This window comes from Rhamphochromis sp. 'chilingali' (genome assembly GCF_963969265.1).
Source record: "Rhamphochromis sp. 'chilingali' genome assembly, chromosome: 7".
NCBI lineage: Eukaryota > Metazoa > Chordata > Actinopteri > Cichliformes > Cichlidae > Rhamphochromis > Rhamphochromis sp. 'chilingali'.
The window spans coordinates 23543984-23562806 of NC_137934.1; the positions used below are offsets into that span (position 1 = coordinate 23543984).

At 41.8% G+C, this 18823-nt stretch overlaps 2 protein-coding genes across 5 annotated transcripts in view; both read right to left on the reverse strand.

Annotated features, from left to right (window-relative positions):
- Nucleotides 1-2498: 2498 nt before the first annotated feature.
- Nucleotides 2499-5085, reverse strand: LOC308400120 (uncharacterized protein). The gene is made up of 3 exons (XM_080887619.1): nt 4334-5085; nt 3953-4235; nt 2499-3820 (listed from the first exon to the last, which is right to left on the reverse strand). Exons 1-3 carry the CDS (start codon nt 4594-4596, stop codon nt 3167-3169), a joined length of 1200 nt encoding a protein of 399 aa, XP_080743745.1. The 5' UTR covers nt 4597-5085; the 3' UTR covers nt 2499-3166.
- Nucleotides 5086-13072: 7987 nt separating this feature from the next.
- Nucleotides 13073-18823, reverse strand: part of lrp6 (low density lipoprotein receptor-related protein 6) — a 47157-nt gene continuing 41406 nt past the window's right edge. For 2 of the 4 annotated variants that reach the window (XM_080887386.1, XM_080887387.1), the window contains exons 18-23: nt 17820-18065; nt 17465-17575; nt 16878-17108; nt 16612-16748; nt 16110-16207; nt 13073-14847 (exon numbers count right to left, since the gene is read on the reverse strand). In XM_080887386.1, the coding sequence (XP_080743512.1) occupies nt 14547-14847; nt 16110-16207; nt 16612-16748; nt 16878-17108; nt 17465-17575; nt 17820-18065 (1124 nt within the window). In that variant the 3' untranslated portion in view covers nt 13073-14546. The remainder of the gene's footprint in view (nt 14848-16109; nt 16208-16611; nt 16749-16877; nt 17109-17464; nt 17576-17819; nt 18066-18823) is intronic. The other 2 variants (XM_080887388.1, XM_080887389.1) reach the window with 1 other exon arrangement.

Genomic DNA, 18823 nt, shown 5'->3' on the forward strand with positions numbered 1-18823 from the left:
CGGGCTGTTTGCATGTGCGTGGAACTCTGGCGTCATTAACCAGGCTAGTTGTTAGCTTATAGCTCATGCTAGCTAACCAGCAAGCAGCAGTTAAAAGGACAGCTGAAGCTGCACAAAACACCCACAAACTTATCTCACTACAACGTAGTGCCAAAAATATGACTCGCAGCTCGAGCTCGACACAGCTGCTGTAACATAAGACTGACATCCAGCTAACCACAGCTAAAAGATATTTAGAGAAAACTTACCATTTCCTCAGGTTACACGAGCTGAGTTTTTTCACGCTGAAAAGTTGTTGTTTTGGCTCTCACTGAAGACACTGACGCTGAAGACATAGCTGTTCTTTTGTACTGCTTTTAAGCAAAACATCCTTTGTATGTAAGGCCAAGGGTGATCATCCTCTTCAGCTCTAGCCATAGCTGGACTGGCCATCGGGCATACCGGGGCCGCTGGCGATTTTTTGTTTTTATGGGCCGATGGATTTTTTTTTCTTTTTTTAGTAAGGGTATATATAATGAAAGGTGTTGGATTGGCCAATTGGTCATGATCGACTCTGGGCTGGACCAATTACAGCCGAGGAGGCCGGATGCACCCTCCCCCTTGTTTAGCAATCACGTGATTTTCGCGCATTGCATGCCGGGAACTCATGGCAAAACAATCCAAGTACCGCATCAAATGCAAGCATTTGCAGCTCCGCAAAACGTTCATTCTCCGGTTCCAATACCTTCTTGTTTTTTCTTTGCCACACAAAAAAGGAATGTACAAAACAAAAGGAGAACAATGCTGGTCCGTACAAAGACAGACTCGACGAAAAGACAAAGAAAAGATACGAGGAAAAAATCAAAGGAGTGAAAGGGTCAGACCCTTACGAGAACACAGAGTGGACAAAATACGTTAGCGTGCTGCCCAACTTTCATCACGCTCAGATTTATAATTATACGGTTCTTGGAGTGAGTGCATACACTCATGAAGTTTAGTAACTTCAGGTCACTGCAACAAGCCCAGGTACAGTTTACCGACGGATGGGTACAGGACCTTGAAATGCACCGTGTAGAACGAAAGACCATCGTACGAACAAAGGTAAGTTTACCAGCCTCACAAATCGTCATCATAAATACACATTCGTTAACCGTTTATTAATATAACCTTTGAGCTCAACGGTAATTAATTAGTAGTGGAAATAATTTCTGGTAGCATTACAGAAATGTAGCAGTGACAATAATATTGTATGCTGTAATCGCACTGGACAATTAGTGATACAAAACAACTGTTTTATCCTGTGAATAAAAGTATATGTTTTTGTCAATGTACCATGGTAATAACTAGGGGTGTGTATTGGCAAGAATCTGGCGATACAATATGTATCATAATACAGGGTAGACGATACGATATATTGCAATACTAAAAGCCAGACGATATTTGTGTTTAGTAGGACTAAATTTAATTAGGAAAACTCACAGTAAACAGTCCAAACTGTTTAATGCTTGACATGAAACATCTGAAACAAAAACACTCTAAGTTCAAAATGAATGGAGAAATTAACATCTGCCTTATTAGAAGTCATGTCAAATAAACAAACAAAAACTACTTTACTGAAATATCAAGTATTTTTTAACATGAAAAAAGTAAACATGTAACACTGAAGTCTTTCTAAGTACTATGATTGTAAAATACTTATCCAAAAACTGCTCTATGGAGCATCAAAACAAAGTACTTTTTATGTGACCTTAACATAAACAAATATAAATCAAAAATGAAATTGCTTGAAGAATCCATCCAAGTAAACATTAACAAAAAATGTAAAGTGCTATTACAACTAAGTGTTAATAAAATAAAGTACAGCTCTGCAGTGTCCATCAATGGAACACTTTTAGTACAACCTGAAAAAAGGAATTTACTCATCTAAATAAAAGTGCTTATGAGACTCAACCAAAATACCAAACATTCTCATATCAGAGATTTTACATGTGTAGTGTTTTCTCAGTGTTTATTTTTCAATTTCCAGATTTTTGTGCAGGAATACAAGCTGATCGACATGGTCAGCTCTCAGGACACTTCTCTGTGCATTTACTATGTCTCCTGCAGAGGAGAAAACTCTCTCTGCAGAAACACTTGTTCCAGGAATGCATAGGAAACTCCTTGCTACTTTGGATAGCTGAGGGTATTCCTGTTCATCGTCCTTCCACCAACTGAGAGGATTTCCTGTGAGAGGCAAAGGGGTCTCATCTCTATACCTCTTGATCTCAGCTGCAGCAACATCATGTTCTAATTTTGGTGCAGTATTGTCACTAGTAGAGGCAAACGTAGCTCCGAGCAAGTCCACCAATGCACATGAGGTCCTCTGTCTCTTTAGGGGTGGCCGAGGGATGGAGTCAAAGTTGTCTTTGATATGTGGGTGATGAGCCTCCTCTGTGGCATTCTCTTCCTCCACCTGTTTGTCAGTCTCCTCATTCTTTTGCTGCTGAAAAACATTAAATTCAAATAGTATTACAGTTTTTTACAGTCGCTAACAAGCGCCTACCCATACTTCAGATACTTTTTCTAAACTCTTAACACAGACCCACACCTACAAAACACAATTGGCCAAATGGATAATATCCTTCCCAAAAATACACTTTGTTAAATATATACTAACTCCTCATTTCAAAATTAGAACACATCTTTCTCTGCACACACTAACTGTACAAAAACACTATAAATCTGACTCAAAATGAAATTAGTCTGTCAAAGAATAACACTTGTTTTCACTTCACAAGGTACATGCAGTCAAAGTACACCAGGTTTCAAAATACTGGCTATTATTGACATTACAAAAACTGCATAGACTTTTATGTTTCAGTGTCACAGGTATTTGCATGCGAAACATGCAATCCACCATTTTGACACCAGAAATGTCTTGGTTGGTAACTGTATGTCCACATGTACAGTAATGTTCACATTCAAAAGCATTCCAGTAAAAAGCAAACAAGTTTTTGTTTCTTTACTGTTTACCACAGGAGGTACAGTAGAAACACGGTATGATAGGACAGAGAAAGTTTTACAGTATTGCTTACAGTGAACAAAATATCCATGAAACACACAAGAGCATTCTGAACAAAAAAACAACAGCAAAAAGCCAAGATAAAAAGGGGGGGAGGGGGGCTAAAAAAAGGCAAAAAAGTTGCATCTAATCTCTGCGATCTTCAGGGTTAGGCCACATGTTTTCATCAACATCACATCTGATGTCAGCCAAGTCGATGCACCTGGGATAAAACCGCCTGGTATGTCGGATCCACCCTTGGCAATCGTCAACTGTGATGTCCCTGGAGCCAGCATCCATGGCTTCAAGGAGGGACATCTGGTCATGTGGCTGATGGTCATAAACCTTCCACCGCCATGCAGAAAAGAACTCCTCTATGGGGTTGAGGAAAGGTGAATAGGGTGGAAGGAAGAGACTCACCAGTCTTGGGTGGACTTCAAACCATGTTGTTATTGCTTGCGAGTGATGGAAAGCCACATTGTCCCAGGTAATTACAAAGGTCCTCATGTTTTCACCCTCCTGACCCTGCTCTGGAACCAGGCGCTGGTGGAGATCATTGAGAAAGGCAAGCAAGCGCTCTGTATTATAGGGTCCAACCTGACATTTGTGAAGGAGTAATCCTGCATTTGCAATTGCTGCACACATGGTAATGTTTGCCCCTCTCTGTCCTGGCACATCAACTGTGGCCCTTTTTCCAATTACATTCCGTCCACGTCGACGCCTTTTGGCCAGATTGAATCCTGCCTCATCGATGTATATGAATTCATGAGGGGCCTGGTTGGCCTCCAATTCCATAACTCTCTGAAACAAAGTTTATGTAAGTCATGTTATTACTGTATACCATACTGTACTGTAACCTAGTATTGTGTAGGTTACCTACTTGCAAAGTGCAAAGCTTATAGAACTGGACATTGGATTGAATATACACTGTACCTGGACATATTGTCGTCGTAGCTCCTTGACCCTCTCACTGTTCCTCTCAAAGGGAACAGTGTAGAGCTGCTTCATCCGCACTCTATGTTTGGACAATGTCCGCGAAATGGTTGTGAGGCTGATTCTATCGATATTGTCGAATATCTCATGGTCCGCCACAATTCTGGTTTGTATTTCACGCAGTTTTATTGCATTATTTGCAGTAACCATTTCCACAATGGCAAGCTCCTGATCATTACTGAGGAGCTTTCCTCTTCCCCCAGAGGGTGGAAGACGTTGCATTCTTTAGAAAGACAGACAATTCAACATATGCATTACTGTATGACCATATTGACATGTCAAGTGAGAATAGGAACAATCCATGTAAAATGCAATACTTACCTGTTGGTTTGTTGAAAGGTGCGTATAATGGAGGCAACCGTTGACCGCCTCAAATTGGGCTGCACTCTTTCACCAGCCTCTCTTAGTGAAAGACCATGGTTGATTACATGGTCAATGATAGTGGCACGGATTTCATCACTGACTACTGTTCTTGCAGCCCTTGGAATGCCACCACCACGCATTCTTACACCTATACCTTGCCCTCTCCTTGGGCCTGCTCTTCTCTCTGGGCCCCTTGCTCTTACTCCTCCTCGACCAGACATTACAGTGTTTGTCTTTTTTTTGTTTCCAAAAACATCACTCCTCAAGGTCTTGCCTTATAAACCCCACTGAGTCTAAGCCAGAATGGAAGAAGGTGTGGTTGGCCCAATTTACCCAACATAAATCAGCTGTGTGTCAATTATTCAATTGTTTGTTTGTTTACAGCTGAGATATATTTTTGATATTGATATTGTTTTTGTACTGATATCATTGCAGGGGCAGAGGTTTTTATACTGTATCTACGGTTTGGAATATTGTTTTTGCTATTGTGGGATGTTGTGTGTTAACATTCGTAGATACTACAAGAACAGTCCATAGTTTTGTTGGGAGGTATAACTTGTCTGTTAAGAAAATGTAAGCATTGTGGAAATGTGTTCACTGACTGCATATTGGGTGAACACGACATGAAATGTGTGAATGGTATGGCCACAACAGACCGATCCTGTGCTAATTGTGTTTAGAGTTTTGCAAATGTGACAACTGTTTGGACAAACGCTTGTTAGCGACTGTAAAAAACTGTAATGTCAGAAAGTCAAAATTCAAATCCAAGATTCACCCTGTTTTTCACTAATATTTGATGACAAATGTCATCAATATGCATTTTTATTTTTTTGCTTTTTACTTTATTCACTTGCTTATAACTTCAGTTGAATTTTTCCAAATAAATTAATTTATTTACTTACATTTTCTTCCTTCTTTATCACAGTCACCACAGTGTCCAACAGTCTGGAATAGGTCTCACTGGTCTCTGCTTCAGACAGGAAGGGCAGGTCCTTAAACCGAGGATCAACAGTTGATGCCATCCATAGTGTCTCCCTCTCATTTACATATCTCTTTCCCAGATCTTCTGCTATGGCAGTCTTAATGTCCCTTACTGTCGGTGTATCATCAACACTTTCTTGTGCACCCATCACAAGCTTGGAATGAAGAGGAGCAATAATGGACAGGGTTGGCATACTCTCCTCTGACATCACCAGGGTGGCGTCCTTCATAGGCTTGAGTGCCTTGACAACTTCTTCTGCACATCTGATGTCAGATTCACTCAATGTGAAAATTTCTGCAGAAAGCAGAGCTGCACAGATGGCTGGTTGCTGTTCTAAAAATTGTTCTATCATATCATAGGAGCTGTTCCATCTTGTAATTATGTCCGTGATCAATCTGTGAGCTGGTAGCTGAAGGAGACACTGTTTTTGCTTCAACTGGTGTGGTGCTGGGCCTGAAAAAGGCTGTTACACGTCGGATCCTCCCGAGAAGTCACACCACGGATTGTATTTTCAGTGCTTTCTGTGAGGCGAGATTCAGACTGTGTGCAAAACATTGTATGTGCGTCATGCCTGCAAGTCTAGCTGCGAGAGCCATGTTTGGTGCATTATCGGTAACAACAACAAGGTCCTTTGCATTCAATCCCCATTCAGCCACAGCGTCAGTTAGTAACGCTGCAATGTGCTCACCTGTGTGACTGTCATGCATGGCTCGGGTTTGCAGTACATGAGACTGAAGGTTCCACTGGTCCGTTATGTGATGTGCTGTAACAGTTACGTACGATTCAGTGGCTCTTGAAGTCCAAGCGTCGCATGTCAGAGCAACTGTCTCAGCTGAGCTGAGAGAGTCCAGCACTGTCGCTTTGACTTCTTGGTACAACTTTGGCAGAGCGATGTCCGTGATGTGTTGTCGAGAAGGAACGGTGTAACGGGGCTCCAGCGTTTTAACCATATTACGAAATCCTTTATTCTCCACAACACTCAGAGGGCGCATGTCTTTGCAAATAAAAACAAGTACTGACTGCGTTATTTTTGTTGCACGAGTTGAAGTTGCTGGTAGTTTCGAAAAGTTAACTTCTTCAATTGTCCGTTGAGAGGGATCACCTCGTTTCGTTTTAAAATTAGCATTTGACGCTACGTCGCTATGGTGTCTAGACACGTGTGTTCGTAAATTTGTTGTGTTACCGGAATATTTTACTCTGGCGGTGCAGATTTTACAGACTGCATAGCTCTTGTCATAGTCTTTACTGCCTTCTTTTGTCCTAAATCTAAAATAAGTCCACACATCAGCTTTGAAAGCTGCGGGGGCCGGCTGTATCCTCTCCTCTTCAGTCATCAGTTAGCTAGCATCACACACGTCCACTGACTGTTCTACTTCGTTCTTTTGGCAAACTAGACGCTTCTACAGTTATCGCGAGACCTCGTTTTTACGTTATAGTAAAGGCGGTGAAAACTGCAAACCAGTGGCTGGAGTTTGAATTCCAACATACAAAAGAAATAAACAGTAAATGCATGTTATTTTTCAATGAAAAAAAATCGATAACACTGATTTTAAATATCGATTCAGTATCATTGCGCGAAATATCGCGATATTTCGTTGTATCGATATTTTCTTACATCCCTAGTAATAACAGAAGCAAAACGCTGACCTACAGGGAGGAGGTCAGCGCCCTGACCCACTGGTGTCAAGACAACCATCTCACCCTCAACGTCGCAAAGACAAAGGAGTTGATAGTGGACTTCCGGAGGTGCAGAGAAGTACACACCCCCATCACCATCAGCGGCGCTGCTGTGGAGAGAGTGAGCAGCTTCCGGTTCCTTGGTGTACACCTCGCTGAGGATCTTACGTGGTCAGTACACACAAACAAAACAGTGAAGAAGGCGCAGCAGAGCCTCTTCTTTCTCAGGAGACTGAAAAGATTCGGCATGAGCCCCCGCATCCTCAGGACCTTCTATCACTGTGCCATTGAGAGCATCCTCACTGGATGCATCACCACCTGGTATGGCAACAGCACCGCCTACAACTGCAAAGCTCTCCAGCGAGTAGTGCGGTGCTCTGAACGGATAATTGGAGGTGAGCTTCCCTCCCTCCAAGACATCTACAGGAAGCGCTGCCTGAGGAAAGCGGGGAGGATCATCAAGGACTCCAGTCACCCCAGCCATAAACTGTTCAGACTACTTCCATCAGGAAGGAGGTTCTGCAGCATCCGGTCCCGTACCAGCAGACTGAGAGACAGCTTTTTCCATCAGGCCATCAGACTGCTGAACACGTCATAGACACCTCAGCTTCACTACTGGAACTTTAACATTATGCACTCCATACTGTACAGTAATGCCACTGTTTTGCACATGTCTCAACTCTGTATATTTTTATATATTTTATTTATTGTTTACTCTATTTAATTTGTAAAATATGTGTACACACACACACACACGTAGAAAAATATTTAGTATACACATCCAGAAATGCATATACTATTATATACTGTACATATATTTATTAGTTTCAGATGTAGCCATTCTTGTATTTTGCTTGTTTACATTATTGTATTTGCACAACTCTGTTGTAGAGCTGGGCGATATAAGATTTTTTCATATCACGATATGTTTTTTTCATTTCAGGCGATAACGATATCTATCACGATATAAGCCAAATAACTATATTTGTAAGATTTAAATGTGCCGTTGCTCACAAGTAAAATGTGAAATAATCAGCAGCTTGTTTTTATTTAAATATTTATTTCCCATAATAAGTTCAACAGGGTAGATGTACTTAAGGAACATGAGACTTTTTCAGATAAATAAAGGCAAATATTGCAAACTACACAAAAGGCAGCCGCTAAAGCGTTTAAGTTTCAAAATAGAACAAACGAAACAGACTAAATTGTCAATTCCACTTAGAAACAAAATATTAATTCTAAAAATAAATCTTAGTTTGTTTTACAGAAGAACAGACAAAACTGACTAACTTTTGTCAATATCAAATAAACTGAGAACTAAAAGGAAATTCTCAATCTCTCCTTGTTGTATAGCTGAGCTTTTCAAACAGTTACTTTAGTCTGACAAAAGCCGAATGACGAATTAGCGCTTCCAGTCAGAGACTGAGGCTACGTCCACACGTACACGGGTATTTTTGAAAACGGAGATTTTCCGTTTACGTTTTAAAAAATAATCCCGTCCACACATAAAGGCAGAAATGAAGGAAAACACTGCTATGAACATGCCAAAGCAGCAGGTGGCGCTAGATTCCTAACCGCGCCGAAATGTTGGCCAATCAGAAGTCTAGAAGCCTCGGTGGGAAAAAGTAAACAAAGCTGGGGCATAGAAGCAGAACCGAGTGGTATGTTTATGTAAGCATTTAAACACTGCAGAGAGTAGAATTAACAGTAACAGTATTGTAGAAATTCATTTCACCGAAACAATAACGTGGCGCACAGTGTGACGTCAAAAAATGCGCACACCTTTGACGCTGCGTTTTCTCCGTTTTTCTAGTCCACACGTAAATGCAAAAACTGAGTTTTCAAAAATATCCACCCTGGCCGGAGTTTTTAAAAATCTTCGTTTTCAGTGACCAAAAACGCCGTTTACGTGTGGACGAAAGGTGCAAACGCATAGAAAAATCTGTGTTTTCAAAAATACCCGGGTACGTGTGGACGTAGCCTGAGCATGCACCAGTTTATTGTATTTCCAGACTTGCTTTCGGCACAATTTACAGTGCACGCTACTCTGTTTTTTGTCAGACTTGAAATAGCCGAAATACCTTCACACTACGGAACTTCTATGGCTCTTCCATTCGACAATCTCTCCGGCATTGGAACCATCATCTGTTTTCTCTTTGGTCACGCTCGGTTGATTTTTCTAGTCGGCACACTCATTTCCTCCATTACCCGGGCGGTACGGTGGCTGGCTGCTTCCCAAACAAATACACATGTGCGGCTTGGCACTTGTGCTGTACGTAACAAGTCACGTGACGTGATGCTGCGGCTGTGATTGGTTCGGCTCTGCGCTACTTAATTTGGATTGGCTGTTCTTTTTTTTTTTTTTTAAGTGGACAAGAGCGGCGAGGTCTATCGCAATAGTTTAATTTTTCTATCGAGAAAAAGTTATATCGCGATACATATCGTTATCGTTCTGTCGCCCAGCTCTACTCTGTTGCTTGTGAAGCTCGCACACAAGAATTTCACTCACATGTGCTGTACCAATGTACCTGCACATGTGATGTGACAATAAAAGTGATTTGATTTGATTTGATATTGTGTCAGGACAATTCACTATTTATGCACAATAAATAAAGGAGCATAGCGCGACAATTTCTGTTCAGCGCCAGACTTGCTTGTAACCTATATCACCAATTATGTTAAGAAAAATGACGTATTAACTACTACAAAACTCTGACCTTTGTGGGAATGCTTGGAGCAGACTAACATGTGAGCTGGAGTGTTCTGAGACGTTATATTTGGTATATTCAGACCATCCGTCGGCTCTTACTTCGGAAACATGGCTTAAAAAAAATTCTCTTCAACGACGTAATCCGATAAAAAATAAATAAAAAAAAGATCTCTTTACCCGTCGGCTTCCCGTGGCTGTCATGCGACCGGCTATTGCAGTTAATAATACAACAGCTTCTTGCCATTTTTTTGGGTTTCTTTTTATCGCTGTGTAACGGAGTTCAATTGAAAGCCTGTGTGCGCTAGTACCTCTTGCCACAAGTTCCCAGAAACCTTTGCGGTTTTATCCCTGAATGACATCACATTTTCAATCTTTATCCTGGTGGGCCGGTCTCTAGTCAAAATGCCCGGGCCGATTTTTTGTCCCAGTCCAGCCTTGCACAGATTATCATTTCTTACAGTAGACAGTTGTATTCCCATTTTCTTTTAAACACAATAAAAGTTTTTGTTTTGTAAACATGGTTTTATTTCTGTTCTTAATGATCAGGCTAAGGATGCAAAAAATACTACAACTAAAGACAAATGCCTTAAGTCTGTGATTTATAGGTACCTTTTCATATTTTGATGTATTGTCAAATCTAAAGAACCACGTTTTTGGCATTTCTGCCTATTAAACATGAATCAGGACACAGATGCAGAGTTCACTCACTTTATATTTAACAAAAAGAGGGAAAAAAAAAAAACATCATTTGATGAGTTACAACAGCTTATGGTGGCAGCTGGATGGGCTGTACAGGTCCATCTGGTTTACAGGTAAAGCAGTCATCATATAAAAAATAAAACAAAACAAAACAAAAAAAAGGTACAGTTAGTGGAATTTAAATGAACATGACGAACCAAATGTTGGTCGTCTCCATGAAGCACCACAAGATCAAAACAGATCCCGACAGTTTTCCTGTCGACCTGCCAATAAACTAACAAAAGTGCTTTTAATGGGTTTTTTTTAAAAACACCTTTTTACATTTCTACTTCCTGGAACCATTTTCATCCACATTCCTCGCAATCTGCACAGAAACGTCCCTGGATCTGCAAAGCCTGACGGTAGTCAGAAGGGACGTTTTCTTGGTAAATTCCTCCCAAATACAACAAACAAACTAGAGCTGCTGTATCTCTTTAAACCCAGATTTATCCAAATAATTTTATTTACCAAGTGGAATTCCATGTAATATTTATCAGGACAAATGACTCATCCAATCAGTAAACTCATTTATTCCCTCAAATGTTTCTTTTGTACCTTTTAAATCCTTAAACCTGCCATTATATGAAAAAGTTTTGACTCCAATTTCAGTCAAGCTTGTAGATTTAGTAATTCTTAACAGTATTTTCTTCACATTTGACTTCCCAGATCACAGACTTGACACAACAAAGACTTTAATAAGCTCAAACTCTTCATGGAAGCAAATGCCGATCAGAGGAGAACACAGAGGACCGAGCCGTTGCAGATTATCGAATCAAGGGTTCATGCTATGAGTTCTTGATTCGTGTCAGTCATCTTTTCTTTATCTGTCTTCACACAGTGTAAGTCAGCTACAATAGTTTGTACAGAAAAAAGTTTGATAAAGCTCAGAGAGCAAATGAGAACTTCTCCCAGAGCAGATCATTGTAACTAAAGAACAAAGAAGCTCTCGTACAGATGTGGACACATATCGAGATTGTTGAGGGGGAGTGGGCTGCTAAAAATACTAGGATAGGACAAAACCGGAGTGTAACAGTTTCTTAAAAGAAACTGCTGCTCTTTAAAGATAACAACAAACAGGCAAAGGGGCCTCAAAACCCAGAGGGGGAAGAAAAAAAATCTGAGATTAAAGTACTGTACTGGGTAATGTTATTGCATTGATGAGAATAGAATCTGCCCCCGCCAATGCTAATATGCAGATGATGTGATTATATTCATTTATCAAGTTCCTTAAACCCAGAAAAGCTGCTTTTGTCTGTGGCAGCTAAGCATCTGTACAAATATCTTAAACATAAAACATATTGCAGGGGTGGTTATTAGGAGGAAAACAGTTCTCACAGATTAATATATTGAGAAGTCATTAAACTGTAACATGTCTCTGAACTTCACTGGCTCCGTAGACGTTTGACCCCAGAATATCTTTCTACTTTCTACTGTCTTCAGATCATAAAGACAGTTTCTAAAAAAATCCAGTGATGAAATGAGAAAACTTCAGTGGAAATATGAAATTCAGCTAGTCTCAACAGGACGCGTCAGAATAAAATCACTTTATCGCTACATGATACGAATTTTGTCAGTGACTGAAAATTTGCCCTCAGTCTCAGACTCCTGAATCTCAAAGTCCTGGCTTTATGTCTTTTTTTTAATACAAACTCCAAGATTAAATACTTTTTTGTTTTTGTTTTGTTTTAATGAATAAAGGGGGGGGGGGGGGGGGGGGACACAACAAAACAATTATCAAGCAAAAAAAGCATCAAGACGAACTGAAGTTTCTGCTTGCCAGTGGTTTGGGGTTCTGATTAAAATGTTAAAATGTCACGTTTTCACTTGCACCCTGTATTTGGATTCTGACGACAATAAGGTGAATAAAAAGCCAGAAAAGTGGCTTAAAGACCGACATTAAAAAAATAAAAAATGTGTAGAACATCAGATTGTCTTTGAATTCATGCTGGTGTTATTCATCTCCTACAAAAGCAGGAAGGGAAACGAAACTTCTCTGACGATTCATGAAAAAAAGATTGAAGTTCACTCAGAGCGTAAAGACACAAATAGACTAACAGACACGAGCGTCTCATGTTTCTCCTCTGGTCCCAACATCTGCCTCCACGTTGTTTGACAGAGAAGAGAGAGAGAAAAAAAAAAAAAAAGATTTGGCACAACAGTCCTTCAAACATCAGAGCAACTTTAAACAGACAAGAAAACCTGGATATGTTCTTCGACTGGACTGATGGGAGATTGTCACCGTAAGTTTGGAGTGATTTTCTGTAGAAAAATATAATGAGGCAATATAAAAAAAAGACGGAATGAAAAGTACTGCAAGAATTCAATGGATTTACAATGATTTACTATATAGCTTATAAATACGTTATCTACACAATATGTGGTACAAAAATACTATATAGCATTTAGTGGGCACTGGATTTCATTTGTGTGTTTTTCCTCAAAGTAACAACAACATAAAAAAAGGATATGAAGCTGGTCAGGCACAACATCGTGTTCTTGAAAGGGAACGCTGCTTCCACACGTGAGGAAAAACAACAACAACAACAACAAAAAAAAAACAACCCAAAACAGAAGTGGAAACTGAAGAGCGCCTCCTGCGTCCACTGTGCAGCTTTGGCTCGCTTCAGTTGCAGTCGGGCATGAGAACGTTTCGATGAGAACATAAAACACAAGCGTACGTTTTGGTTTAAATCCTGTCTGAACATCAACGGAGAGGTTTGAGGATGTGAGTCATGCTGCCTCAATGCGTTTGTGCCGTGTCTACAGAGGCTCCGGAGAGACACGAGCGCACATGTGAAAATGAGAAGGAAAAGAAAAGAAGAAAAAAAGATTCTTTTTTTTGTCAAGCACTGCGTGGAGGTCAGTGTGAGCACGACGGGTGCCAGTGGAAGTTTGTTATACCGGTAAGTAAAATGTAACAGGGGCTCACACCTGTAGTTTATAATGCACTGCATGTAGGTTAATGGTGTAGTACCAAGCAGTTTGCAGTGAGAGCCGTGGAGCTGAAATTTGCTGAATATAATATGCAGACCTTACACGAAGTTTGCAGAGTGCAAAATATAGCAGGTATTGCGCTGCAGGTAGTTAAACATATGTGTCCATGTAGTTTGTGGAGGGCAAATATGAAGCTGCAGTAACTCACAAGGACATCCAAGTCAAATCCTTGTCATGACTGTAGTTTTCCCATTGACGCTTGTATTTGGCCTCATGCAGTACTTTGCAGCGCATTAGAGTTTGTGCCAAAACTCTCTGCAGTGTTTGACACTTAAAAAAAAAAAAAGTTCCTTGTGACAAACAGAAACAAACAAAACAGAACAGAAAAAAAAAAAAAAAAAAAAGAATCCACGCTCGTGTCGTCTCTGGGGCTCTCAGAGACTGGACCACAGTTGTTTGAACCCCTGCAGCGTCGTCGATACTCAGTGGCTTCTGGTTTGATTTATTGGTAAATATGTGCCTTATTGCTCAGACCGAGTGTCCTGGATTCGCAATCCAGCACATGACTCACACCCACACAGACGAACCGTTCAGTAAAAGAAGGAGAGGTAAGTTCAAATCAAAGACCCAGTACCACATTCTCTCCAGCCGCTCCTCATCCAGTTTACATGGTAACTACAGAGCAGCGCGGCGATGGGAGGAGCCTCCGGGCAGAGCTCTTCTTGTCCCTGTAGCTGTCGATGTTTTTTATATTTGGCATCATAAGTTAAACGTCCCATTGATTTGTGTGCTTTGTGTCCTTCAGCCTCTTTTCTCCTGGTTTAAGGCAACTTATATTTGTGATGATTTTAATAAAACCTTTTCATAAAAAATGTACAAATTTCTTAATACAAACCTCTATGGCATTATCAGTAAACACTGTATAGAAAATATATAAATATGCTTTTCTCTTTTCAATGTACAAATGTTCTGTAGCTCCCGGTTCACTTTTCCCTTTTTCGTCCTGCATCTCGCTCCTCCTGTTACATCAGTCTCTCTTTCCCGTTTTTTACCTCATATATGCACAATTGCTATTTACAGTGAGGGGGTGGAGCTGTGAGGAGGGGGTGGGGGATCACAGGGGATTTGGCTCATGAGGAGTCCGTGCAGGGCGACGGTGGCGGCGGATAGAGGTGATGGGAGTAGCTGCGCTCGGTGTAAGGCGACGGCGGGCAGCTCTCACAGTTCTCCTCCGCAGACAGGTACTGGCTGCGGGGCGTCGGCGGTGGCGGGAAAGGCTCTGAGTCGTAGTTGAGGTCGCTGGTGTAGCCCTTGGCGGTGGCGCTGGACTTGAGCGGCGCTCGGCGTCCCGGAGTGTAGTCGCTGTCGCACACGTCGGTACTGCAGGGGGTGGTGGGAGGGGCAAAGTGGCGGTAGGTGTAGGGCCGGTAGCTGAAAAAGAGAAACGGCAGAGTGAGAACAAAAAACATTCTTTTTTCTGCTTCTTTCACTTGGTGTAGAGAGGTCAAAGGTCACATGTGTTTTGCATGCTTGAAAAGCAGAGCAACAGCTCCAACTTGTGGAGAAAGAGTCAAATGCCCCCATGAGGCATTCAAGAAGGACGGAACTTCAGAGACAAGACGCAGACTGAGCTGTTGGGCCACAATGACAAGGTGTGTTTGAAGGAGTGAAGAACATTGGACCAACGGTCAAGCATAGCGGCAGTTCTGGAAATCATGAAGGAGGCCAACACCTCCACCTTTTGTGTACTGTGCTTAAAAGACGGGCCTGGAAACCAACCAATCTACCAAGAATTGTTGCTGAATATCAGCCAGAATTATGCCAAATGCTTGTTAATGGCCACCAAACGCACCTGATTAAATGTTAAAATTTGCACCTGAACCAAATATTTGGGAGGGGTGTACACATATAGCTGAGCCTGTGTGAATTAGAGAAAAACAAAAATAGATTTAAAATGGTAAATGGCCTGTATTTATATAGCGCTTTACTAGTCCCTAAGGACCCCAAAGTGCTTTACATATCCAGTCATCCACCCATTCACACACACATTCACACACTGGTGATGGCAGCTACATTGTAGCCACAGCCACCCTGGGGCGCACTGACAGAGGCGAGGCTGCCGGACACTGGCGCCACCGGGCCCTCTGACCACCACCAGTAGGCAACGGGTGAAGTGTCTTGCCCAAGGACACAACAACGAGACTGTCCAAGCCGGGGCTCGAACCAGCAACCTTCTGATTACAAGGCGAACTCCCAACTCTTGAGCCACGATCGCCCCATGTCCTCAAAGGTTTATGCTATGCAATCATTCTACTGGGGAGAAAGCTCCATGAAGTCATTAATGCCTCTTTACTTTATATGAATTCTTAACTTGAAGATGTCTGACTCTGAAAAAGTAGCAGACGCAGCTTCTTTCCACAAGAATCTAAATGTCCTCCTATATTAACACACACTCGGTCTCACGTGAAAAAATTGACACAAAAAAAAAAAAAAAAAAAAAAAGGCCGAGGGTCCCTGAAGGCATCTCCAAGGGGTAAACATTCACATGTGTGGCAGGAATTCTGATTACATTTCCAAACCAGCTCCATTACTCTGGAATCCTCTGAATACACAACCAGAGCACTTCAGGGATTTCAGGAATTCACTGCAGCAGACGCTGTTTGGAAGTTCCTGACAGACAGAAGCATACAGACCTGTAGGATCTGTGCGTGGAGGGGCTGTTGGAGGAGTAGCCGAACTCCACTGTGTATTGGGAGCGGACCGTGGCAGGAGACGGAGGAGGGTTCAGGATCTGCGAACCAAAAAAATAAGAGAAATTTACCAATTTGACCCAGGACCAGAGAGTCCACAAGGAGAGAGGCTTAACGTGCAGTGTTAAAAAGAGAAAGCTCAAATAACTCAGACACTGTAATGTTAGCTGCTTTTTAAATCAGCATGAATCCAAATCTACATTCAGCTCAAACCGAAAACAAAAAAAAATAAACAAATAACTGTTAATAACTTCACTGTTTCATTCTTTAACAAAACCTAAAACAAAGAGTTGTTCCTCAGACAAATAGTGGGGGGCAGCGTTTGCTAGTTTAGGCTAATTTACAGCACAGTCACGTTTCCAATCAATCAATGGATCCAGCTAAGGACAGCAGGTAGAGTCTTATAGAAGGAAGTGGGGAGAGTAAGCGTGTGTTTGTCTCTCACCGGTGGGAAGTACGTTCCCTTTGTGCTGGATGAGCTGCTGGATGAAGCCCCGGTGACGTGAGCGCGATCATAGGGCGGGCCGCTGCTCCCACCCATGATACTGAGGGAGCCAATCACAGACTTCCCCCTGGACATACCTGTCAATGGGTTTATACACAAAAATCAGCAGCTATTTATTAAATAAAACATGAATTTCAGATTTTTGGTCAGTTTGAGAAGAGCAGCGGGGAAAATTTGCCATGTGTGACCCAGGATGACATCATCACCTGGCAGCGAGCTGGACAGTGAGCTCGGATGCGGCACGTATCCCAGCGGCACAGACGACGGCCCGTGAACCACGAAGTCGTTGGTGACCGTTTCGCCGTCGTCCTTCATCTGAGGACAGAGGACCCTCTGACACACAAAGTAGATGGCGCCCACCACAAACAATGCCATGACCACGGCCACGATGGAGCCGATGGTGTTGTGAGGAGGCGGCGGTGGCTCCTCAGTTGGATCTGAAATCACAGAAGATTTTTTATTTTTATTTTCTATGGAAATATAAGTTCTAGTTATTATTTTACTAATATAAGATGGAGACAAAGAACTGATTCAGCTTTGGTGTCACACACACACACTAACTCTTGGTGTACAGTAAACCTGTGTGGGTATGTGTGTACCCTAACTCTTGGTGTAGTACACGTACGTATTTATTCATAACTGTTAGACGTTTTTCTGTTTCAGTGATTTGAAGTCTGACAGAAGCACCACAGCTAAGATGTTCCCGCAGGTCAGAACACAAGTGATCAGATTAAAAAAGATAAACCGGATCAAACTGTTCGGATGTTTTGGATGTTTGTGTTTGCAGACTCACAGCAGCCCGTCTCGTCTGAGTTGTCCATGCAGTCCATGTTGTGGTCGCACTTCTTGTGCTTCCCAATACACTGGCCGTTGAAGCAGGTGAACTGATCGGCGGGACACCGAACTGCAGACAAACATTTAGGCAAAAGACGCTCAACAGACTTGTTACAGCTGCCGTTTGTGGTCGGGCCACTGATATTTAAACACTGTGGCTCCTTTGACTTTTATTTCAGGAGTGAAGCGTTTAGAAATTATCAAACAAATGTTGTACACTCTCACAGGTACACACACACAAGCTTTGAAAATTAAATCGCTGAGGAATTAAAGTTTTACTTTGCGGCGATCCCGCCTCAAAGATTCTGTCTTACCCGGCTCACCTTCACACTTGTTCTCGTCAGATTTGTCCTGGCAGTTGATCTCTCCATTGCATCGAAGGCTCAGTTCGATGCACTGCCGGCTATCGCACTGGAACTCTGAGTCGGAGCAGACCGGACAGTCCTCCTCATCGCTGCCGTCGTCGCACTCGGCATAACCATCACAGCGCCAGGCCTGTGGGATGCAGTCCACCTCGCCCGACGTGCAGGAGAACTGCTCCGGCGAACAGGTGGGCGGCTCTGAGGACGACGCAGACACTGGTCAAACCTTATATTAACGTTGAAACTGTATTCAAATATATGAATATATATCTATATCACATATCTATCAATATCTACATCAGGGCTGTGCGATATGACCAAAATTTCATATCCTGATATAAGACATTTATTAAAATTCTGTGACTCTCGGGCAACTCGACTTGCGTGAAGTGTTTTCAGCTGGGCGTCGTGCACCTGGAGTTGAGTGTTACATAAGCTCAAACAGCTGCAATTTTCTTTGTGAGTATTTATTACACGGCGTGCTGCGGGGGAAAACCTGTTCTTATGTTTACTTTTTAGCACATGACGTGCTTCTCGTCTGTAAACACTCTGCGTACTCTTTCACGTGATTCGGTTTATTTTGAAAAACCTCAACAGGATCTACAGCTTTATTGTGAAAGGTTTATGTGGAAAATAAACATGCGGACAGCGGAGCCACGCAGTGCATTTATCGTCGCTGTTGCTAACGACAACGCACAAAAACAGTCGCTTGTCCGTCCGTAGTGTGGTTATATTAAATATAAGAGAAAGAGAGAACTTTAAGAAATTAATTCTACAGTGACCATCAAAATGATGAAAAAATATTGCCGTAAACAGTTTATTTTGTGTCACCACAAAATAAACAATAGGCTAATTTGAAATGATAGACATTTTCCTATCCGATATATATCGTTATCTCAAATAGCCCTTATCTATTTTATTTTACTGAGAGGAGGGTTGCTCAAATCTTTGAGCAA

Coding starts and splice junctions, on each gene's coding strand:
- LOC308400120 (XM_080887619.1), bottom strand. CDS start 4,596: ATGTCTGGTCGAGGAGGAGTAAGAGCAAGGGGCCCAGAGAGAAGAGCA. Junction 4,236..4,333: donor ACCTTTCAACAAACCAACAG/GTAAGTATTGCA, acceptor GTCTTTCTAAAG/AATGCAACGTCTTCCACCCT. Junction 3,821..3,952: donor TACGACGACAATATGTCCAG/GTACAGTGTATA, acceptor ACTTTGTTTCAG/AGAGTTATGGAATTGGAGGC.